The sequence below is a fragment of the Ovis canadensis genome, chromosome 20, assembly GCF_042477335.2.
Source record: "Ovis canadensis isolate MfBH-ARS-UI-01 breed Bighorn chromosome 20, ARS-UI_OviCan_v2, whole genome shotgun sequence".
Classification (NCBI taxonomy): domain Eukaryota; kingdom Metazoa; phylum Chordata; class Mammalia; order Artiodactyla; family Bovidae; genus Ovis; species Ovis canadensis.
The window spans coordinates 57509818-57534577 of NC_091264.1; the positions used below are offsets into that span (position 1 = coordinate 57509818).

The 24760-nt window shown below is 38.5% G+C and overlaps 1 protein-coding gene across 1 annotated transcript in view; it reads left to right on the forward strand.

The window, feature by feature from the left end:
* Positions 1–24760, forward strand: part of RANBP9 (RAN binding protein 9) — a 71407-nt gene that overhangs the window by 20891 nt on the left and 25756 nt on the right. Inside the window, exons 3-5 of the mRNA XM_069562997.1 lie at positions 17588–17640; positions 18513–18680; positions 22854–22876. Coding sequence (XP_069419098.1) covers positions 17588–17640; positions 18513–18680; positions 22854–22876 — 244 coding nt within the window. The remainder of the gene's footprint in view (positions 1–17587; positions 17641–18512; positions 18681–22853; positions 22877–24760) is intronic.

Below are 24760 nucleotides of genomic sequence, written 5' to 3' on the forward strand. Positions count from 1 at the left end.
GTGATATTTTTAGCTCTTCAAACAAAATATTGATGCCATTCTGCCAGTGTGATTCAGGAGAAATCAGCAAGTAATCCAGTCTCTGCTCTGTTCCTAGATTCTGTTCATAATAAAATGTAGTCTTCAGAACATTCCTTCTATGCTTCCTGACTTTTCTGGATAATTTCCTGGGGGAATAGAAAAGAAATCAAAGGTCTTTTCCCCCACCTAGCCTTAAAAAGTCTTTCCTTCTAGTTTCTGTTGGTGATAGCAGTGAAGGGAAACACAGACAGAAATCAAATGAGCAATATATTTATTAACATAGTGAATTTAATGAACTGAACAAGAGTGATACATGGTGTACCAGGCACTCTCAGCAACTGAGTGAGTTTAAATAAGAACTTACTTGTTTCTGCCTTCTTCCTAGATTCTAGTAGAGAACCAGGCAGCAGCCGCCCAGTAAATACATTGAGTGAGCCGAATGTGGATTCTTGTCCTCAAGGAATACAGAGTTCAGTATATGGAGGGGACAGTGGTGCAGGGCAGGGAGCAGGTATGTGCGAATAACTCTAGGTGAAGACATACCAAGTGTGTAAAGAATGAGCGACTATATGGGAAAACTGAGGAGATGATGATTCTAGCTCCAGGAAACAGATTTATAAGGGAAATAGTATTTGATAGACCTTAGAAAATGAGTTAGAATTTGAGACACCTTGTTGGGGAAGAATATTCCAGACTGTGCCAAGTGGGAGGAATGGAACCGCCTGGTGTCTTTGGCTGAGGTACCTGACCCAGTACTGGTGGCGACTTGAGGGCTTATAGTGAAGAGTTTACAGAAGTATGAGCGGAGTTGGAATCGGATCTTGGAGAGCCTTGATGATAGTTCTGTGGGCGGATACTCTGTAGGCAGAAGAGGGCCTTCAGTCTTCTTGAATCAGGCAGTGATATTTTATCTGTTTAGAAAAACAGTACCGGGTTGGGAGGGGATACAGTGTGGAAGAGAGCCAGAGACGGGAGTGAGGCTCTGAGGGTGTTGCCTAGGATTGAATTGTGATAGAGGTTAAAAAGAAGAGAGGAGGAAGAGGTAGTTCCCCTTGTTGGGTGCCTCTTACGTACCAGCTGCTGTGCTAGGAACCCAGGGTTTACAAGGATGTGTTGGCTGAGACTGGGTCCCTGCCTTCCAGATGTGTGTCGGTAAGATGAGAAGTGAGCATGGCAACACATTATAACGTATAATGATAGCTGTATGGACAAAGTAGAGAAGTGTGGTGGAGAAAGTGACCAGCTCTGTTGGAAGATGGGGTGGCAATCAGGGAAGCCTCTAGAAAGTGCATGTAGTTATGGAAGAGGAAGAAAGCCGAACACAAGTCTCTCTCACTTCCCTGTCCTTCAGCCACCTGCTCACCCTCCTTAGACCAGTTTCCTAGGAATCCCTCCAGAGTTCGTCCCTGAGCAGAGTCTTCAAAGACAAATAGCTGCTTTAGAAGCTGATTTAGTTACTTTTGCTAAAACACAGTGAAGTACTTTGGGATTAGAAAGATGGAGATTTGGATATTGGCTCTGCCACTAATCGGGGCTTCCCTGGTGGCTCAGACAGTAAAGAATGCCCGCAATGTGGGAGGCCTGGGTTCGATCCCTGGGTAGGAAAGATCCCGTGGAGGAGGGCATGGCAACCCACTCCAGTATTCTGGCCTGGAGAATCCCATGGACAGAGGAGCCTACTGGGACTGGGACCCCATTGTTAATGGGGTACAGAGAGTTGGATTTGACTGAGCGACTACATCACTTTCACTTTTCTGCTACTTACTAGTTCTGTGTCCTTATACTTTTTGACAAACTTTTTTTTTCCCTTTTCTGTAAAATGGAAACAGTGCCAACCTCATAGGGTTGTAAATAGTTCAGGTAAAGCAGCTATTGCAGTGCCTGCTGCGAATCCTTGATGCTGCTGTTGCCAATGGAGAAAGAGAAATGCAAAGGTTTGTGGCAGGAATGTGTCTAGGGTTTATCATGAAGGGACTGCTAATGGATAATCTCTACCTATTAGGTGCTAGTTTTAATGGGGAATGATAACCATTGGATTTGCATGTTGGGACGGTTACTCTGTTACAGAAAAGAGAGGTCTGAGAGACACAAGAGGACCAGTTGGGCCATTATGATTTTGAATTGGCTTAATCTTTGTAGTGGAGTTAGTGACAAAAATAGACGGATTTGTTAGCTCTTTAGGACTTTAAAGAAAACGAAGAGGCTTGATTAGGAAGTGGGAATAGTACGGGTAGCTGTTAAAAAGCAAAGAATGAAGGGTGGTGACTGGGACAGTCAGTCAGATAGATGGTGCTGTGACTGAACATGATAAAGAATACTGGAGGGAAGTGGAGCTTTGAAATTGCAGATAATGGGAACAGTGTGAGACATCCAGATGATGAATTAATAGTAGGGCTTTGACTAAAAATAAATGGGATTTAGGAGAGAGAAAAGCTGTCAGTGGATTTTAGAGTCCTCAGAATGTAAGTTGTTGAAGCCATGAGGATTGATATGCTCGTCCAAGTATGTGGCGTAGAAAAGAGGAGGCCAGAGGATGGACATCTGAAACACCTCATTTATAGGAAATGTAGAAGAGTGTTAATAGCTAAGAATTCTGAGCAGGGATGGTCAGAGTCAGAAGGAAGGTTGTGGAGAGTCCTGGGTGTTAGCAGCCAGGGAGGCCAGTTAAAAGGAGAACTGAAGTGTCTGTTGGTTGGTCACCGGGGAGGTGGTTAATCCTTGTTCTAGCAAATTCCTTAAAGTTGGGGTGTGTGTTAGAGAGTTAAGAGTATGGGAGTGCAGTGTGTTAGAGAGTTAAGAGTATGGGACGGAGTTAATGGAGCTGCCTAGCTGTGTGGCTGTTATGGGAAATAGTCCCATTTTCTGTCCCTTCAGAAAAATAGGAAGAAAATTACATCTTGTATAAATTCTGTTAATGATTCAACTTGTTTCCTTCCAGTGTTTATTTATACACTTTTAATACACAGCTAACAGTTTTATAGCCTATTTTTATTATTGATTTACTTACTATGTATTTTTTAACCTGCTTACAGGTGTAAGCCTTTTGCTTTAAGATTAAAAGCTTTGTCATCTGTCTTCTTTTCACTTTATTTTTTTCCTGCAGTATCATCTATTGTATGTGTATTAAGGCCCATCCATAGCTGTTCTCCTCTTGTTATTTTAAGTTGTTTCTCTAATTTTTCGCTATTCTAAAAAATGTTTTGCATTTGCGTATTCGCGTTAAATGATTTTTTTTTTAATCTTTCTTAGGAAAGATTTCTTGAAGTAGAATTAATGTATCAAAAGAAGGAGTGTGTACACTTTTAGATACATGATGCAGTGGCCAAATTACTCTCTAGAAAAATGAGTTCAACTTCTGCTTGGGCAGGAGAAGCTTGGTCATATATGTAAATTAAGGAGAGGGAGTCACCGGGGAATCCAAGGCAAGTTGAGGAAACAAGCTCCTTTACTGACAGAGTGGGGTCGAGGGGTTAAATATAAGTTAGGAATGTGGGCTGGAATATGCAGTTGATTAGAGGAGAAACATCTCTGCTTTGGGGAGCCTGTCTTGACAGCCTTTGCACCTCCAAACTAGGTTAGACTCCTTTTATCTGCTTTCATAGCACTTCTACTCCCCGTCATAGCATTTCATCATATTCATAATTATTTATGTAAGATCTGTCTTCCTTGTTAGAGTGTGAGCTCCACTAGAGCACAGACTTTTGTCTTCTTTACAACTTAATCTCTGTTGTCCCACTCATAGTTACTTAGTAAATATACCTTGATCAGAGAAGTAAAAATGTTGAACTGTGAGATCTAAAACCATGAATTTGTTGTGACAGCAATTTACATATGTCACATTATTTTTCACTGTGTACTCAGCTGGCTGGGGAGGAAAGTTGAATTGCATGATTGATGCAGAATGGAAAATTACAGTTTAGGAAGTTAGAACAGTTGTAGTAGTTGAGGTTTACTGGTGAAGGAGCTTTCAAACGGACAATTTCAGTTCAGGCTGGGTGAAGGAGAAATGAAATCAGTAAAGAGCCAGCAAAACAATAGGCAGAATGGAGACATTTGAGGATTGCTGCTTCTCGTGAGGCTTGAGAGGAGGTGTGGTGGTATTTCTGCGGTGGCGTTCCTGGAGCTGCCAGGCAGGGTGCGCCAGTGACAGAGAGTCTACGTGAGGAGGAGGAGGAGGGGCAGTTTGGCGACAGTTTTTTTCACTAATGTGTCCTCAGTGCACAGAACAATGTCGGGCACAGAACAGGGGCCTGGGTGCAGGTGGCGGGAAGAACGGCTTTTCCTCGGCAAACCCCAGCCCTGTGGCACGCGCCAAGTATAGGTGTTGGTGTTTACAAAATGGACAAGGGGAAGCTTGGGTTTTAGATACTTCCTTTCCCCACGTTTTGAAACCACCAAAGATGCTTGGGAGCTGCATTTTTGATGGTGAGGAGGAATGTGTTATTTAACAAGTGCCTAGTGAATGTGGGAAAGGTGCCCTAGAGATATATAACCACCACGTTTCTTCAATTATTCTTGAGTTGGTTATCTATCTTCAGTGTTGTTGAAATCCCAAGTCACCTCTACGCCTGCTCCATCACTTATTTTATGCCCAGCAAATGCATGTGGATTTTTTTAAAGAACATTTTCTCCAGTTGTAAGGTAATGTATTCTTCCAAGGAATATATATGTGTGTGTGTGTGTATATATATTTATATTTATATTTATATATATATATATATCATTGCATGCAGCATGTGGGATCTTAATTCCCTGATCAGGAATCAAACCTCCTCCCCTTGCATTGGAAGCCTATTGGAGTCTTAACCAGTGGACCACCAAGGAAGTCCCCTGGTAGTGTATTCTTATGCAAAAGAGAAAATCAGACAAATCCTGTGAAGTAGAAAAAACCATAACTATTTTAAATAGCATTTGCAGTCCTACCACTCATACTAAACTACAGTTGATATTTTGGGGTATATTCTGCCTTTTTTCCTTCTATTTAAACAGATTTTAACATTAGTCTAAGAATGAAAATTTGGTTTAAGATATATGCGAATCATGTATATCACTACCTATACTTAATATGAGTTTAATTAAAAATTGAGAGACAATCCCATTTTAATAATGTCTTGAAGATACCCACAGTCTTTCAATATAGCATTAAGGTTGTATTTGTTGTTCATGTTTGGTCCCTGAATCGTGTCTAACTCTGTGGCTCCATAACTGTAGCTCTCCAGGCAAGAATACTGGGTTGCCATTTCTTGTGCAGGGAATCTTCCCTACCCAGGCAACCAAACCCAGGTCGCCTGCATTAACAGGCGGATTCTTGAGCACAGAGCCACCAGGGAAGCCTGTTAAGGTTGTATAGCTTTGTCGTAATGAATCAGTTCAGTTCAGTCGCTCAGTCGTGTCCGACTCTTTGCGACCCCATGAATCGCAGCACACCAGGCCTCCCTGTCCATCACCATCTCCCGGAGTTCACTCAGACTCACGTCCATTGAGTCAGTGATGCCATCCAGCCATCTCATCCTCTGTCCTCCCCTTCTCCTCCTGCCCCTAATCCCTCCCAGCATCAGAGTCTTTTCCAATGAGTCAACTCTTCCCATGAGGTGGCCAAAGTATTGGAGTTTCAGCTTTAGCATCAGTCCTTCCAAAGGCCTTTAGAATGGACTGGTTGGATATCCCTGCAGTCCAAGGGACTCTCAAGAGTCTTCTCCAACACCACAGTTCAAAAGGATCAATTCTTCAGTGCTCGGCTTTCTTCACAGTCCAACTCTCACATCCATACATGACCACTGGACAAACCATAGCCTTGACTAGACGGACATTTGTTGGCAAAGTAATGTCTCTGCTTTTGAATATGCTATCTAGGTTGGTCATAACTTTTCTTTCAAGGAGTAAGTGTCATTTAATTTCATGGCTGCAATCACCATCGTAATGAATATATTATTACTTAGTCATATTTCAGTTATACAGAATCAGAAAACAGTTTGTAACCAGTCCATTTATGTTTATTTCAGATATATTGCATGCTTGCTGTTTGCCTACTGCTGAAATCACTTACATAAAAGTAAATGTTCCAGAATAGAGAGACGTGATCTGTTAGTCCTGGACCTTCTGATTTTTTCTGGGTGATTTGGCACTTGGAGAGGTTATTCAGGAGGGCTGGTTGAGATGTTTAAAGTGATGACAGAGTAGTAACTGTTTGGGAAAGAAGCACAGGCTGGCGTGGAGTTGCCCCTCATCCTAGGGCTGCCCGTTCTGTGATTTAGGTGGTGCGGGACCTCAGCAGCCTTCCTCGTGCCAAGAAAAGTTAATGCAGTGAACACCCACATACCACCTTAAGTTTAGAGTTAGGGTTTTGCTCTATTTGCTTTATCCCAGATCTGTCCATCCAGGAATACTTTTTTTTTTTTTTTTCTAAATGCATTTCAAGGTCAGAGTTTCCAAACCAGTTTTAATTCTCCAGTTTTGCACTTGAATCTCTTTTCTTACTCTGAAAATCTTGTTTCTAATCCTATTGACATGATTTTATTTGCTTTGTCCTAGAACATAACTATACATTTCTGAATGAACATACCAATACTATTACTAAAAGAATGTAACTGCATGGTTTTTTTTTTTACAGTTTCACACCAATTGACATTTTATTAGTTTCACTTGTTAAAATTTATCTTCGTTTATAGGGATTGCTTTTTTCTGTTTGATTTTTGTTTAAATAACACGTCTGAACATTTACATTGTTCACAAATTAAAACTGTACAAGAAGGCCCTTCACAGAAGGCCCCCTTTACCCTGGTCTTCCCCCATAGGTAACCATTTTCACTGATTCTTGTTTTTTTTCTACTATTTCCTTTTGAACGTACAAGCAAATATGCCAGAGAAGACTATGAACGGATCTCACAAGTCACTGGTGACACTAATTGCCTGTAGATATGGGGAAGTGGTTAGGTGGAAATACGAGAGAAAGGAAGCTTTAAACATTTTCGTCACGTTTGAATTTTGTTTTTTTTTTTATTATGATGTGGTCTGTTTGCCTTTTCTTTTCTTTTTTTTAAAGGTGGGGCATCAGTGTATTTTTACGCTTAGAAAATTAGTTTATAGTAATACCTGTAGTCTCCTCTTTAAAGATATTCTCTGTTGTGAGCAGTGATGGAATTAATTACTAACCTCTTTTGGACCTTCCCTTCCTGCTTTCCTAGAATCTTTTTATTGAGTTTTTCGGATAGCCAGCCTTTAGATTTCTTTGCTGGGGGAGCGGGGTGGGACTCTTTCCAGTCCTCCTCTTTATTGATTGAAGTATAGTTGCTTTATAGTATTGTATTAGTTTCAGGTGTACAGCATAGTGATTGAGTATTTTTCTAGGTTTTACTCCAGTTAAAATTATAATGAAATACTGGCTATATTCCCTATGCTATACAGTATGCCCATGTAGCTTATTTAGTGCATACATAGTAGTTTATACCTCTTCATCCTCTATCCTTTATCTTGTTTTCTGTATCTGTGAGTCTGTTTATGTTTTGTTATATTTATTCCTTGTATATTTTAGATTCCATATATAAGTGATAACATATAGTATCTGTCTTTCTTTGTCTGACTTATTTCGCTGAGCTTAATACTCTCCAAGTCCTCCATGTTGTTGCAAGTGGCAGAATTCTTGGCTGCATAGCACTCTGTGTGTGTGTGTGACATCACATCTTCTTTATCTATTTATGTGACACTTAAGTTGCTCCCATATCTTGGCTGTTGGAAATAATGCTGATGTGAACATTAGGGTGCATGTATCCTTTAAAATTAGTGTTTTCATTGTCTTCAGGAGTGGAATTGCTTTATCATATGGTAGTCTGTTTTTAGAACTATTTTTTAATCGACTGCACCAGTTTACATTCCCATGAACAGTGTACAAAGGTTCCCTTTGCTCCACATCTTTGCCAGTATTTATTTGGGGTCTTTCTGATGAGGGCTGTTCTGACAGGTGTGATGTGATAGCTCACTCTGGTTTTGATTGCTTTTCCCTGATGACTAACAGTGTGAAGAACCAGCTTTTGATTTTTTTTATTTTCTCAGGTTTCCTGTTTTCAATTTCATTGATTTCTGCTCTGATTTTTATTATTTGTTCTCTTCCTAGGCTTATATTTTTCTTAATTACTGATTCCCTAAGATAGAAGCATAAATTATTGATTTTAGATTATTATAATGTTCAGTACTATAAATTTTCCTCTAAGTACCTTTTTTAAGCTGTATCCCACAAATTTTGATAAGTTATATTTTCATTTTTATTTAGTCTAAGATATTTTAAAATTTCTTTTGAGAAATCTTTGTGACCTTTTTGTTATTTAGCAGTGTGATGCTTAATCACTAAATAATTTGAGATTTTTCAGCTTTTGAGTTCTTGTTCAACTTCATTATTGGTTTCAGAGTGTCCCTTGTATTATTTCAGTTTTTAAAAATATGAATCTGATCTTTTCTGGTGACTGTTTTTGTGAACTTGAAAAGAATGTATATTCTGATGTTTTTAGATGTGAATGTCAGTGAAATCCAGTTGATGGATGGTGTTCTCTATATCCTTACTGGTTTTCCTCCTGCTCTGTCTGCCCGTTACAGATGTCTCCAGTTATAATAGTGGATTTGACTACTTTTCTGTGTAATTCTATCAGTTTTTGCCTCACATCTTTTGACATTTTGTTACTAGGTGTATCAACATTAAGAATTGTTCTGAAATCTGCTTTGTTTGAAACTAATATAACTGGTCCAGCTTCTTTTGATTAGTATTAGCATAGTATTAGCATAGTGTACCTCTCTCCATCCCTTCATGCTCACCTGTCTGCGTCTTTATAATGTAAAATAGGTTTCTTGTAGACAGCATCTGTGGGTCTTGTTCTCTCAGTCAGCCTGTCAGTTTCTTTTGATTGTTGTGTTTAGACCTCTCACATTGAAAATGACTATTGTTATAGCTGGGGTGATACCAGCCTTGATTTTAACTATTTTATCCATTGCATTTGTTCCCTGTTGGCTTTTTAAAAAATCTTTTCCCCGCTTCAGTGTTCATTTTTTAAAAATGATTGCATTTTCTCTTCTCTCTTGAGATAGCATGTATAGTTCTTTAGAAAATTTTATTGGTAGAGTTGCAGTAGACGTTTTCAAGCACTATTAAGTCCGTTTTCAAGTAACCCTTCACTGCTTTACAGGTGATGCAGATGCTTTCTGACAGATTATAACCAGTCGCTCTTCCCAGCAGTACCAGCTACGTCGCCGCTGCTTTTCCGCTTGCTTCTGAGCACCCTCGAAATAACGATACTGTGCGCAAACGCGCGACCACTTGTAGAGGATGCACGCACATGACCGTGTACGCCAGACGCGTGGACTGACTTACGTGATTGGACATGTGAACGCACGTTTGCATCTGTGAGAGTTCGCAGCTTGAAGATTCATATGTCGGGGGCGTACTGCACATACTACCACAATAAGCTTCTTGTCCATCGAATCTTCTCGCTCTCTCACTGCTGTTGAGTGTGAGCTTGTTTTTGTATGTCATGCAACACCTCAGACAGCTGCCAGCTGTCTTGGTTCACTCTTGATTGTGAGCCGCAGCCCTGCACATCTGGTGTTGCAGGTCTCCCCTGTCCAGTCTCTCCTTTTACCACTCTGCAACTCACACGCTGCAGTTCTGTTTCACCAACTTCCCCAAGTCACCTTTAGGTCTTTCTCAGTGTAAGGCGCCATATTTATTATAGTATTTATGTATCTCGTGACAACTGCACATGTGTAAAACCATTGTTATTGAATTTTGGTAGTTTTTAATTGGATTTTTACCCTTTAAAAAAAAAGATATGGTGAAGTTTTTTAATGTTGTGCTCTTAAACCCATTTTCTCCTTAAGCTCTGTGGTTTTTATTGCATGATGTTGTAACTGCAATGATTTTAAGGAACTCAGACATCATGATAATAGCAGAACTGACTGTAATTGCTCTATCCCATATCTGCCCATTCCTGTCCACCCAGCCATAGATCTTATTTTTTAATGTATTTCCAAGTAAACAGACTTAAGTCCTAATGATTATGGCATGCATAGCGTTAACTAGAGTTTGATACTTGCTTACTGCTCTTTTAAAAATTATAAAAGTTACGTACCGTGAAGTCTGCAGTGTACCATTTGATGAGTAGAAGTGTTTCCTCCTCCTCTTTCCCAGTTAGGCCCTGTCCTCACTGTCTCAGAAGTGCCATTGTTTTCATTTTGCCTGTTCCAGAACTTCATATACAGGCATACTTTGGAGAAATTGCAGGTTCAGTTTCAGACCACCACAGTGAAGCAAATAATCACAATAAAGCAAGTCACATGAATTTTTTTGGTTTCCCAGTACAGATGAGTTATGTTAACATTATACCATCATCTGTTCATTGTGCAATAGCATTATGTCAAAAAAAAAAAAGTATATCCCTTAATTTAAAAGTACTTAATTGCTAAAAATGCTAGTAATAATGGAAATGGTTGAAATATTACAAGAATTCCCAAAACGTGATAGAGACGCAAAGTGAGCAGTTGCTGCTCGCAGATCGGTGCTGATGGACCTTGTGGGCGCAGGGTTGCCACAGACCTTCAGTTGGTTGCTTTAAAGCTGTATCTGTGAAGCTGAGTAAAATGAGGTATGTCTGCAAAAGGCATCACACAGCATAGACTCTTTTGTAGATTTCTTTGATTCAGGATTACATTTTTTAGGTCATCTGTGTTGTGTGTATCAGTACTTCACTTTCCATTTTATTTCTGAGTAGAACATACCACAGTTTGTGAATCCGTTCACTTGTTGATAGATACGTGGGCTGTTTCAGCTTTTTCTCTTTCGTGAAGGAAGTTCTCGGGAGCATGCTTATACAAGTTTCTAGGTGCACATGTTGCCTTCATTTCTCTTCTGAGTGGAACCGCAGGGTTTGGGGTAAGCATACACTCAGACTTAGGAGAAACTGCCAGCCATGTTCCAAAGGGGTTGTACCACTTTACGTTCCCACCAACAGCGTGCGAAAGTTCTTATTGTACCAGATTCTTGGCAGTACTGGTGTGGTCAGCCTGAAATCGTGACCATTCTGCTGGGCGTATAGTGGTGCCTCAGTGTGGCTTTAATTTCCCTTTTTAGTGACTGCTCGTCACTGCAGTGCAGCGTTTCGTGTGCTTCTTGTTTATCTGCAGTGTTCTATGATATTTTGTGAAGTGTCTATTCAGATCTTTGGTTCATTTATAAAAATTAGATTGTCTTATGTCTTTGGGGCAGAGTTTAATTTTGTTGATGTCTGACTCACGAGTTTGTTATTTAATGGTTCTTGCTTTCTGTGTCCTAATAGGTATTTTATTTGCTTTATCCCTATGTAAGTAAGATACTTTTACGTGTTTTCTTTTAGAAGCTTTATACATTTAATCTTTGCGTTTAGGGCTGTGATCCATTTTCAGTTGAGTTTTATATATTGTGTGAGGTAGAGATTAATGTTTACTTTTGCAAATGGATATCAGTTCTATCACTGTTGATAGAAGAACCTTCCTTACTCTTTTGGACCGTTTTGGCACCCTTGTAAAAATCATTGGATAAGTGTGGAACTCTTTTGGGTCTCTTTCTGAATCCATTGCGTTGATTTGTTTGTTGACCCTTCGTGCCAGTACCACACTGTCCTGGTTACTCAGGTTTATGCTAGATGAATCTTGAGGTCAAATGATTTAAGTCCTACATCTGTATTCTTTCTCATACTTTCTTTTGGATATTTTAGATCCTGTTTATTTCAAATGTTAGAATCAGCCTGTCAGTTTTATAGAAACCTCCCAGCATGAGTATAATTTGGATTGCATTGACTAGAGATCCATTTGGAGAGAATTGTAGCCTTAATAATATTGAGTCTTCTAGTCCATAAATGTGATGTATCTCTCTGTTTATTTACATCTTCTTTAATTTCCCCATCACTGTTTAGTAATTTTCAGCTGAGAAATTCTACATGTCTTTTGTTCAGTTCTTAAATGCTTCATGCTTTCTGGTCCTTTTGTAGATGTAATTGTTTTTAAAATTTTATTTTCTTAGTGTTTGCTGCCAGTATATACAAATACAATAGATACTTTTATATAGTAATTCTGTATCATGCAACTGTATTTAAATTCACTTATTAACTTTACTGATTATTTTGTGTTTATCTTTTGTTAAAGTGATGTTATTTACAAATAAAGTCAGATTTATTTCTTCCCCTTTTTCTTGAATAGGATGTTTTTATTAGATGAATGTATTTGTCTGTATTTAGCTTTTAGCAATAAGCTATGGTGAACTCTAAAAATGTCCTACCATTAATTTATGCAATATTTTTTAGTCAAACTAACCATTCATTCGAAAATGTGCATTGAGCACCTCCTGTGTGCCAATCTGCCCCTCTGCACAGAGAACAAAATGCTAATAGTCACAGTAACACAGTCCTTGCTATAAATTTGGCACACCTCTGAGTTGTTCCTTGCGTGTGAAAGCCAGTGAGGGATCATGTTATACTGTGTCTTTATATGTCAGGTAATTTTGAATTGCATGTTGTAACTGGATTATAATTTTTTAAATTAACAATATTTTTCAGTGAGTTTAATGACATGTCATAATTTTCTTTGCTAATTGTCATTTCTCTGTCTCATGCATTTCCTTCTGCTTTCACTGGACTTCCTACTGAAGTCTATTCTCAAATAGTTCTTTCGTGAGCATTTGTGGATAGCAGAGTATTAGCTTTATTATGCCATAGAATGCCTTGTTTTGCCCTCATTCTTGGATGAGGCTTTACCTGGGATTAAGTGCTGGGTTGATAGGTCTTTACTCTCAATGCTTTGTGCCATCGTTTACTGTCATCAGCCGCTGCTGGAGAGGAGTCAGCTTTCGTTTTAATTGTCATTCCTTCTGACTTGATCTGCCTTTCTCTTTGGAAGCTTTTAGGAGTTTGTATCGACAGTCTATAGTGTGTTTGTGTGTGAGTCTATTTTTATCTTCCTCAGTGTGTGTGATGTGCACTTTCAACTTAACCAAAATATTTTTTAATTGTGGGAAATCACTCGCTAAACTATCTCAGTAAATATTGGTGTTCCACTGTCCTTTTTAATAATGATAATTCCATTTTTTTAACATAATCCTAAATGTATGTATTTTTTAAATGCCTTTTTTTTTTAATCATACTCTCCATTATGTCTTCTAGAATGAATTCATGTTCCAGTTGTGTATTTCATTGGTCTTATGCACCTTTTAGGGGGGGGCTTCCTGTGTAGCTCAGCTGGTGAAGAACCTGCTGGCAATGCAGGGGACTCTGTTCGATTCCTGGGTGGGGAAGTTCCCTTGGAGAAGGGATAGGCTGCCCACTCCAGTGTTCTTGGGCTTCCCTGGTGGCTCAGACAGTAAAGAGTCTGCCTGCACAAGAATATACAATGGAGAAAATACAGTCTCTTTAACAAGTGGTGCTGGGAAAACTGGTCAACCACTTGTAAAAGAATGAAACTAGAACACTTTCTAACACCATACACACAAATAAACTCAAAATGGATTAAAGATCTAAATGTAAGACCAGAAACTATAAAACTCCTAGAGGAAAACATAGGCAAAACACTCTCTGACATAAATCACAGCAGGATCCTCTATGACCCACCTCCCAAAGTAATGGAAATGAAAGCAAAAATAAATGCGACTTAATTAAACTTAAAAACTTTGCACAACGAAGGAAACTATAAGCAAGGTGAAAAGACAGCCTTCAGAATGGGAGAAAATAATAGCAAACGAAGCAACTGACAAAGAATTAATCTCAAAAATATACAAGCAGCTCATGCAGCTCAGTTCCAGAAAAATAAACGACCCAGTCAAAAAATGGGCCAAAGAACTAAACAGACATTTCTCCAAAGAAGACATACAGATGGCTAACAAACACATGAAAAGATGCTCAACATCACTCATTATCAGAGAAATGCAAATCAAAACCACAATGAGGTACCATCTCATGCAGGTCAGAATGGTTACTATCAAAAAGTCTACAAACAGTAAATGCTGGAGAGGGTACGGAGAAAATGGAACCCTCTTAAACTGTTGGTGGGAATGCAAACTAGTACAGCCACTATGGAGAACAATGTGGAGACTCCTTTAAAAACTGGAAATAGAACTGCCTTGTGACCCAGCAATCCCACTGCTGGGCATACACACTGAGGAAACCAGAATTGAAAGAGACACGTGTACCCCAATGTTCATCGCAGCACTGTTTATAATAGCCAGCACATGGAAGCAACCTAGATGTCCATCAGCAGATGAATGGATAAGAAAGCTGTGGTACATATACACAATGAAATATTACTCAGCTATTAAAAAGAAGGCATTTGAATCAGTTCTAATGAGGTGGATGAAACTGGAGCCTATTATACAGAGTGAAGTAAGCCAGAAAGAAAAACACCAATACAGTATACTAACACATATATTAGAAAGATGGTAATGATGACCCTATATGTGGGACATCAAAAGAGACACAGATGTAAAGAACAGACTTTCTGTGGGAGAAGGAGAGGGTGGGATGATTTGGGAGAATAGCATTGAAATATGTATATTACCTTATGTGAAACAGATCGCCAGTCCAGGTTTGATGCATGAAACAGAGCACTCAGGGCCGGTGCACTGGGATGACCCGGAGGGATGAGATGGGGAGGGATGGGGGAGGGGAGTTCAGGATGGGGAATCCATGGCTGATTCATGTGAATATATGGCAAAAATCACTACAGTATTGTAAAGTAATTAGCCTCTAATTAAATAAATTAAAAAAAAAAAAAAAGAATCTGCCTGCAGTGTGGGAGACCTGGGTTCGAGACCTGGGTTCAATCCCTGTGTTGGAAAGATCCCCTGGAGGAGGGCATGACAACCCACTCCAGTATGCTTGCCTGGAGAATTCCCATGGACAGAGGAGCCTGGCGGGCTATAGTCCATGGGGTCACAAAGAGTTGGCCACAATTAAACATGGCACATTTTTGGTGTATTTGAGAATTCTGTTTTTGTGGCATTATTTTAATTAGGAAGGTAAACATTTTTCTTCATTTTGTTATCTAGTTGTCTACTTTCTCTTGGTTACAGTTTATAGTTGCTTTCTAACTCCTGGGCCCCTAGTCAAAAGCCCGTCTACATTAGGGCTGCCAGGTTCTCTGTTCAGGGTGAGTGTTACAGGCTGCGTCACAGATGGAGTCAGGAACTTTGTCCAGCTCTTAGCTAAGAGGCTGTTCCTTCTCCCTCCCGCTTAACTAGGCCACAGTCTCAGATGAGCTTTAGCCAAGGCCACGGGTGGTATCTGTGTTTTCTTCCCTTCAGGAGGGGGAGCCTCTTCCCTGTGGGCTTTAAGCAGTGAGCAGAGCTGATGATCCACTGTGGAAGCCTGTTAGCCCTTGGTGCCTCAGGAGGAACTCCTCCCGGTTCATGGGTGTCCGCGGGCCCAGAGCTGTCCCTGCTTGCTTTGTGTTTCTTCTCGGAGGTTCTCTTGTAACTCACTACTTTCTTTAAACATAAATAATTACATTGTATGCTGTATTTGGGACAAAGGGGCTGAATCAGAACACCAACTTAATGAGTCTTGACTGGACATCCAACATGTTTCTTCTTGGTTTGTCATTGTTGTGTCCCTTGACCCATAACTCTTGTTGGTCATATTGCGCTTGCGAATTCCATTATCTGTGAATGTTAATATCTAGTAGGACAGACACAAGTTATTTTTTATTTAACTTTGTCTTGACCAAAATTCTCTATTTTTACATGTGAACTTTAAAATCACCTTTTCTAGTTTTAAAGAGATAGACTCATTTGGAGCCTTATCTTGAACCTCAGTATACATATATATCGATTTTAGAAAGATTGCTATTCTTATGCTGTTATGTTATCCAGATACTAAAATACTCATTTATTATCACTTTTAAGATACCGTTTTTGAGCTTTACTTGAGCTCTTTACTCCTATTTTGTATACGTGCATGCTGAGTCACTTCAGTTGTGTCTGACTCTTTGCAACCCTATGGACTGTGGCCCACTAGGCTCCTTTGTCCATTGGATTCTCCAGGCAAGAATACTAGAGTGGGTTGCCATTTCCTTCTCCAGGGAATATTCCCAACCCGGGGATTGATCCCGTGTCTCTTAAGTCACCTGGGAAGCCTCCATCCTTAATGATACCCCTGTTTTATAGTGTCTGTAGTTATTATGATTGGTAACTATAGATTCTACTTCCTTTCTCTAGCTGATTATTACTAGAAAAGAAATTAAAATATTTTTCTTACATTCAGTCAATTTCCAAAAGTGTGTTATTTGCTCAGTTGTGCCTAGCTCTTTGCGACCTCATGGACTGTAGCCGGTCAGGCTCCTCTATTCATGAAATTCTCCAGGCAACAATACTGGAGTGGGTGTCTGTTGCCTTCTCCAGGGGATCTTAAATTTTCCGAAAATACCTAGTTAATTCTAAAAACTTATAGTATATTCCATAGTTTCCAAGGTATATAATCAGAGCAACTACAATTAATATAATTTTATATCTTATAATATTTATACTTGTTATCTAGTTCTATTATTAAACTAACACCTTTAAAACAATGTTTAACAGTGGTAGGCATCTCTGTGCCTGATTTTATTGGAAATGATTTAAGTGTTTCACTGTTGAATACCTTGCTTGTTGTATTAGATTTGGCAAAAAGTGTGTCTTATTTAGGTACTTCCTTTTATTTGAGTTTTTATTAGGAGTGGTAGCTGAATTCATCAAATACCATTTTAAATCTTGCACAATTAGCAATTTAATTGTTAACTAATGGACTCAGTTTGCTTTTTTAGTTTTTCTTTTTTGCATCAATATTTGTAAATGAATTTCTTTATACTTTTTATACTTTTTTGTACTTTATACTTAAAAAATATTTCTCTTACATTATATTTTGAACTCCCTTTATCAGACTTTATTAATACTTAAAATTTTTTTAAATGAATCCCATACTTTAATGATTACCTTTTGCTCTAGTATTTCTTTTGTAGAGATAATTTTGTTCTCATGTTTTATACATTAATAATTAAGGCTTTCATGTTGAAGTCCATATCGTCAATTTGCCTAAATACTTCTGGAAAACCAATACATAGTTACCCTGTACCGCATACTTTTTAGGATATTTAGGTATTGCAGATGCTTTTATCTGAATTGGATTTTTTTCAAATGTCTCCATGTCTTTGTTTAGGGGAGGGGAGGAACTAGATTTTTACTGTGTCCTTTTAAAAGCCACATGCCCCTCTGTACTTTTTGTTAGAATTCTTAATTCCAAATATGTATGTGTAGATAAGCTGGAAAGATTTTTATAATTGTAAGAATACATAAGTAATTCTTTGGGTATGTTTATGAATGATAGCTATAGGAATTTACTGTGAGTCTGGGTTTTGTTGTTTGCTTAATATTGCCCTTTTTGCTTTTTCATGAATTCGAAGAATTTTTTTGTAGCTACCCTGTGCATTTCATCTTGGGCTTAATTCTGATAATGTTTGAGAGTGTTTGGTAATTTATACTTATATATAACTATAATCACCAGCTTTTCTTTCTTTCTTTTTTTTTAAACAGTTACATGGGAATTGGCCTTTCTGCTCAAGGTGTGAACATGAACAGACTGCCAGGTACACTTGTAATTGAATTACAGTACGGTCTTGTGGCTAATTCTGGCTAAAAATGTTGAGTAATAATAACTTGAGATAGTTAAGTACATTAATTTTCTATATTTTTGATCACTTTATGAGTTCAGAGTTGAAGCTAAATGTTTCTAATAAATTTTATGCTATTTTGCAAAATATGCCATGCCTTGTTTTGTTTTGTTTGTTGGTATTTTGAACTTCTAGTACCTAGTAATATCAACTACGTTAGATGTTTTAATGTGGTTGGTTCTGTCTCCTACCCAACACATTCCTGACTTTAGGAATTCCCCATTTTCAGTTGTTTAATACTCTGGGTATCTAGGCTGATATTAAAAGTAAACTAAGGAGAAAACAGGCAAAGTAAGGAAGGTGTGAGACACAATGGTAGACTGTTTTCCTAAAACCATAATTGTACCAAAGTGATTCTTCGATTATATTTTCTGATGTTCTGTTTACTGTTAAAAATTAACTTTAGAGGAAACTGCTTGAAAATTGAAAGAAAAATCTTGTATGTTATTTTAAACTCCGTGTGTGCTTAAACCAAATCAAAGCAAAATTCCTTTGGTCTATTAGCAAAGGAAAAATGCATGGAGACTGCGTCTTACTGTTTGCTTTTTCTGTTAAGAGTCCTCTCTGTTTATGACATAGTTTAGCGTTCTGTGTGGCAGATTTATTTTTGTTAATGTAAGCAGTGTTTTAATACAGAATTTATGTACTCTTGGGAATTTTACCTTTGCAAAGGTGAAATTTACAGAGATTGTACTATTCTTGCTTGTCTTGTTATAAGTTTACTGAATAGTTCTAGTATGGGGGAACCTTACTTTTCACTGTAAATACACTGAAACTTTCTCTTTTAGGCTGGGATAAACATTCGTATGGTTACCATGGTGATGATGGACATTCATTTTGTTCTTCTGGAACGGGACAACCTTATGGACCAACTTTTACAACTGGTGATGTCATTGGCTGTTGTGTTAACCTTATCAACAACACCTGCTTCTACACCAAGAATGGACATAGTTTAGGTACTAAAACAACCAGATGTTATGGTTATTGTACTTACAACATGGTAGTAATGTTTATTATGTAATCCTCCTTTATGAGTAGATGCCTCTGGAAATTATTTAAAACAGTGAAAATTTAAATCTGAAGTATTATGTAATGGGCACATATTCAATTAAAAATCTTAATTTTTTATATTGAAGGCCACATCGTATCACACCTGTGGGACTAACTAGAAAGAACTGCATGGTCAGATATTTATTCTAGTAATAGAAATGCTACATGTTTTCTGCTTTGCTTTGAATAAAGCCCTTTACAGTATGATCCAGTTTTCTAGATACTGGGTGCTGAGAAAAAAGCAGTTAGTTTTTAGTATAATATGAGGGTAATGAGAGAGCCTGGAAAAGCTTATGCTCCCAGCCAAATGAAGGGCATTGACATACTGAAAAATCAGGCCTGCTAACAAAAAATTAATAAAGATTGTAACTACAAGCTAGTTCTGCAAAAGGGAGCAGAACTAAAGTGAGCAGATGATAACAAAATTTCTAAAAGATAGCTGGCAAATAAACAGATTAGCGAAAGGATGAGAAAATCACTCTGCTGTAAGACTAACAAGGAAATTAGGGGGTTTGGTCGAATATCTGTACTACTTCAGATTTAATACTTTTATGCTCCCTTTTCTTAGATTTTTTTTGGTCTTTATTTTGTATTAAAGTAAGTATAAAGGATAGCAAGGTTGATGCTTTTTTAAAAAGTTTCAGATTTTTAACTGTTTAAAACATTCTTGATTTATAGCAGGTTATTTCTGATGAGATAAAGTGAAAGAAGGCATAAACTAATCCCCAAAGGCAGAAAATTCAGTTTCCTTATAAACAGTATTTAAAAATTAAACTGCAGATAGTATGCTTAGACATATAATACATACTCTTTAATATAATGCAAAAACTATTCTGTATTTTAATAGTAGAGAATTCTAAATTTTGGGCTACGTTGGTAATAGTTATTTGGGTTTTTTAGTGTCTCGACATACTCCTCATATAATGTTACTGTCTTAGTCATAGTTAGTTACATTTGGCTTAAAACTTTTCCTTCTGAGTATTACTGTTGATTCTGAAGTTCTGTGCTGGCTAACTTAAAAGCTCTCACAAGTCCACAGAGATTCTTAACATTCTTCTCAGTACAAGACCGTTGATAAAGGATGCCATGTATATATAGTGTGTGTATTTGTGATCTGATTGTTATTGGCAGACTGGCTTCCAGAAGGAGGCAGCCCTTTTAGTTTGTTGTTGCTCTTCAGGCTCTGTCTGACTTGTCAGAGCAGTTAACTGGGATAGTCTTCATTGGCTTGGCTGCTTAAGGTATTTAAGATCTTAAACCAGAAGTCTGCCTTTAGGTAGGTCCTTTGGTTCAGTAATGCAAAGATGACATTTTTAAAACCAAAACGAGTCTTTTTATAGTTTACAAAAACTTTATTTCAGAGAAGAAATTTTATTTGGGGACTTGAGAAGATCACAGGTGATGTGATATTATTTTTTTTCCTATTAGATTTTCATAAGCGTTTACATTGAGATTTTCTCTTGCGTAAGGAAGCTGTTGTTAAAATATGTTGTTGTCGTTCAGTTCCTAAGTTGTATGTGACTCTTTGTGACCCCATGAACTGCAGCACATGAGATGCTATTTAAGAACAAGTGTACTCGTGGAATCACGTTCTAAAATTGTCAGTTTGAAACACTTGGCATTATTCATTCATAAACCTAATATGTGTTTATCAAACACATGGAGAGTCAGGATGACGGTGGTCAGTATGAGAGTTCAGTTGTCTGGGTTTATCTCCTGGCTTGGGCTTGTGACCTTAGGCGAGTTACTTAAACATCTCTGTGCCTCAGATCATAAAACCAGATCACTATAACATGTGCCTTATTGAGGTTGCTAGGGCAAACTGAAGTGATGTGTGTGAAGTTAAGTGATTGCCATACACTTAGTGAGTGCTCAGTAAATGTTTATTGTCATTTGCCAGACTCTGGCCCAGGTGCTGGGGATGCAGTGAGCAAAAATTATTCCTCTGGAGCAGAGGTCAGCAAGCTGTGATGGCCCATGGGCCAGATCAGTCTTGGGTCTGCTTTCTAAGTAAAGTTTCATTGAAACACAGTCCCCCCCACCCCACCCCCACCCCCTGTTCATTTATTTTCTGTATATGGCTGCTGTCCTGCTACTGGAGCAGAATTAAGTAGTTGAAACAAGCCTAGAGAGCTGACCCTCTACAGAGTAATGTGTTTCTCTCTGGACCAGATTCTAGCACGTAGAAGATAAAACATTGCTCAGCTACTTTTCCTTCGTATTTCACAAAGTGGATAATTTGTGCCCCAAAGCTTGGTACATCCTTAGTTTCTGTCTCATGGAGGTTTTCAAGATGGATATTTACTTACCATATAGAGAGAAATAAAAAGGGTTTTGAGGAAATAATTAAAGGAGAAATATTTCAGTATGCAAGTTAATTTATTTGTATTTTTAAATTTTGTTATCATTCTTCAGTTGGTTACTTTTCTAAAAGTCTCTTGATAATCAGATTAGGAAGTTGGGAAAAAATTGTTTTCTGTGTAAAACTTAAATAATTGTTCAGCTTGTTAAAGTGCCATTTTTGTGGTCCGAACATGTATAGGTTGTGTTTAATATATTTGACAGTGTTCAAAAGTGTTATTCTATAGAATAAAGTTGGATATTTCATTAGAGATTTTGGTAAAGTGAGGAAGGATCTCATTAATTACTGACAAAAGTAAATTTTTGCTTAAACGATATAAATGTAGACAGTCTTTATCGATAGACATTTTTGAAGAAAAGTGATTAGGCTGCTGTTTTATGAAAGGTGGTAAAATTATATATGGTCATGTTTTATTTATTCTTGCTATTTTCTTTGTTCTTTTTAGTTTTCTGAAATTTTTAGGATAAATTCTCAAATTTGTTTGGCCCACAATCACTTTACTTTCTGTTTATTAATGAAACTAAAGGTAATCTGAATGTTTTCACTTTTGACAAGTTAACGTATGAGTTTACTGGTTTTTAGCAGTCATAAAACAGTATTTTAATTACAAAGCACTATTTTTACATTTATTTCAAGGCGTATATAGTAGAGATTTATAGTCAGTTTGCCTTTTAACTTTATTACTTTAATGAATAGTCAGGTAGTTGTATTTTCTGGTGGTACAGCACAACTCTAGAGCCACAGACCCTCAACTGGGAAGAGACCTTAAAGATAATGTTTCAACAGAAGGGCCCTCATTTTTTTAGGTGGTGATCATCACCATAGAGGGAGGGATGCTGGCATGGTTTCATTTTGTCTTAATGTGTGTTTAAACTGAAGAACTGTGATTAGCCAGCTCAACAGTACCACCCCTCCCATTATTATAGAGCTCAGTCTTTTTAAACATATGACTGAGGTCCTGTAGAAATATCTGGTTTATTATCTTATTTTCAGCTAAGTAGTTTATTTGCATATTTAAAGGGTGATTACATCATCACTTTGGGATGTCAGTAGATTTATTCCAGTGATGTTGCCATTGTTCAAATGTATTTGGTACATGACTGTTGAAATTACTGTCAGAGGGCATTTAAGAGACATTCTCAGCTGTATCTTTGTCCTTTGAAGGAGGAATTAATTTTGTTTTCTAGAGTGATCAAAACTTTGAGAATGTAATTTTATGAGAATTTCTTAAAGTAAACAAGGCTACTATATTTTCTCTTCACCCCTTTTTGTAACAGAAAGTCTCCTTTTCCCTTAAAATTATTTAAAAGCTAAATCTAGGTAAGGAAGATTTAAATAACAAGGCTGGATAAAGCAGCTTAGGTGTCAGTCAGAAATTAAATTAATTATTTTGCAACCAGTTTTCTTTTGTGGTTCCTCACATAGCTTTGAATATATATCTGAAACCATTTCAGAAATCCTGGAGACAACAACTGTACCCCAGAAATAAAATTGGCGTGTCCCTAACACAAGGGTCATGAGCTTGAAACAGGATGGCATTCACTCAGACCTGTATAAGTGTTATTGAGAGAAAAACTGGTCTTGTTATTTTATATTTAGCTTTTTAATTTTTTTCATCCTTTGCTATGTCTTCCCTTATTTTCGGTGAGAAATTCAGCTTGTCACCACACTCTGCCTTTGAAAAACGACTTCTAATGCCGTTTTCGTTTCCTTTTAGGTATCGCTTTCACCGACTTACCGGTAAGACATAATTTCTTGTAAAAGTAGTTTTGTATTTTTAATTAAAAGAAGTATATCGAAACTAGTACTACTCACATTTAAAATGCAGTCTTATTGATTAAGTTTATAAGCCATGCTGCACATAGACCAGGATGCCTTTCTTGAGCTGCCATTGGTGTGGACCATCAGAAAGTAAGCCCAAAATTGCACTGGGCACCGTTGCCCAGGGGAACTTAGCTGTGGCTGAGGACCAAATCGGAAATGTTTATTTAGAAGACACGTTTTAGTATCACTGTGGATTCATTTGAAATATGTTTCTCTTTTATTGTTGGGCTTTTTAGTAAACGGCTGTATGACAGTCATTTACTAATTCAGCGTCTATTGATGCCACTGTGTGGCGAGTTCTGTGCTTGCTTTTATTCAACAAAACCGATGGAGGTTTCTGTCCTCTCGGACTGCTCAAGTTGAGGACCTTAATAAATAATGCGTTAAAAATATTTTTAAAATTTTAAATACTTTTTAAAGGAGGAAAAACAGTAGCACTTGAGAGGACCAAAGACAGAACCCAGGTGGTACAGTTTGCTCACCACTGTTCAAGGTAATTGCTGAGCAAAATCTTTGGAGGAAGCAAGGGCACGGAGAACATTCCAGGCAGAGGGAGCAGTTAGGGGCCCGGCGCTCAGGCGGGAGTGCAGGGGCCGCGCCTGAAGAGCGCGGAGGGAGGTAGAGAGGCTGAGGCGGTGGGAGTCAGACCCGAGGGTGGGGCCCACTGTGGGCACCTGGGCGCTTACTCTGAACGAAGTACACTGGCAGTGCAGAGGGTTAGCCGTCATGACACCTGGATGACCAGCAGGCGGCAGCTGGGGGAGTAGGGACAGAGACAAGCCGACTGCGAGGGGCTGCTGCAGAAACTCCGGCAGGAGATGCTGGTGACTCGGCATCTAGAGACAGGAGGAGCGGCTCGATTCTAGACCCCGTACGCCCCACATCTAAGCCTCTATCAGTTGTCATATGCATCGTACCTAGCCCTAAAGGGCGTGGGGACTAATAAACTCTGATACAGCGCTTTCTTATCATTTAGGACTGACAGTTTATATTCACTGATCTCTTCAGATATGTAAATCTATTAATAGACTTTTGATCGGTATCACTTATTGTACGCCTGAAACAGGACATTAAGAAGCAGCGACCAGTGAGTGGGGCAGGAGGAGGGCTAAGAATGGGGTGTCCTTCTTTAGAGCCAACTGAAGAAGATCTACCCAGAAGGAAGGAGAAGTCAGCGTGTCAGATGCCACTGAGATGTATCGCGACACACGGGCTGAGAACTGACCGGCGGGTTCATTGTTAGGGTTATTAGCAGGGTGTTTGCCTTCTGTTGAGAATGATACAATAGCAAGAGAAGCAGGGGATGTTGTATATCCAGAGGGAAAGTAGCCGTGATCCTGCCCTTGAATGGACAGGGGGTGATCCCTTGGGTGAGTGGAAAGGAGAGGCTTTCGAGAAGAGCGTCTGGTGGGGGCGGCTGGGTGTTGGTGCGGGTGCGAGGGCCCATGTAGCCCAGTCTTGTTGCAGATGTTTGGCTCAAACTCTCCGTGTCACATGGATTTGGAGAAAGGGCATATGTAGCTGGTTTGATTTTTCTTTTTTTTTCTTCCCCCAGTTTTTGTGGCACTAAGCAAGTAAAATCAACTTGTCAGTTAGCAGATTTTGTTCCTCACTGATAGACAGTGATGATCATTTGAAAAAGGCGTAGCTGGTTGTAGATACGTTGAATGTTTGGGGTTGCCTTCTGATCATTTTTTGTCCCATTTTAGAATCACCAGTTATATTTTTTGCCTTGTCTGTAATTAGCCAAGGGGGATGTTCATTTCTGCCTCAGTGGGTAAAGTGGTGGTTAGGGTAGTG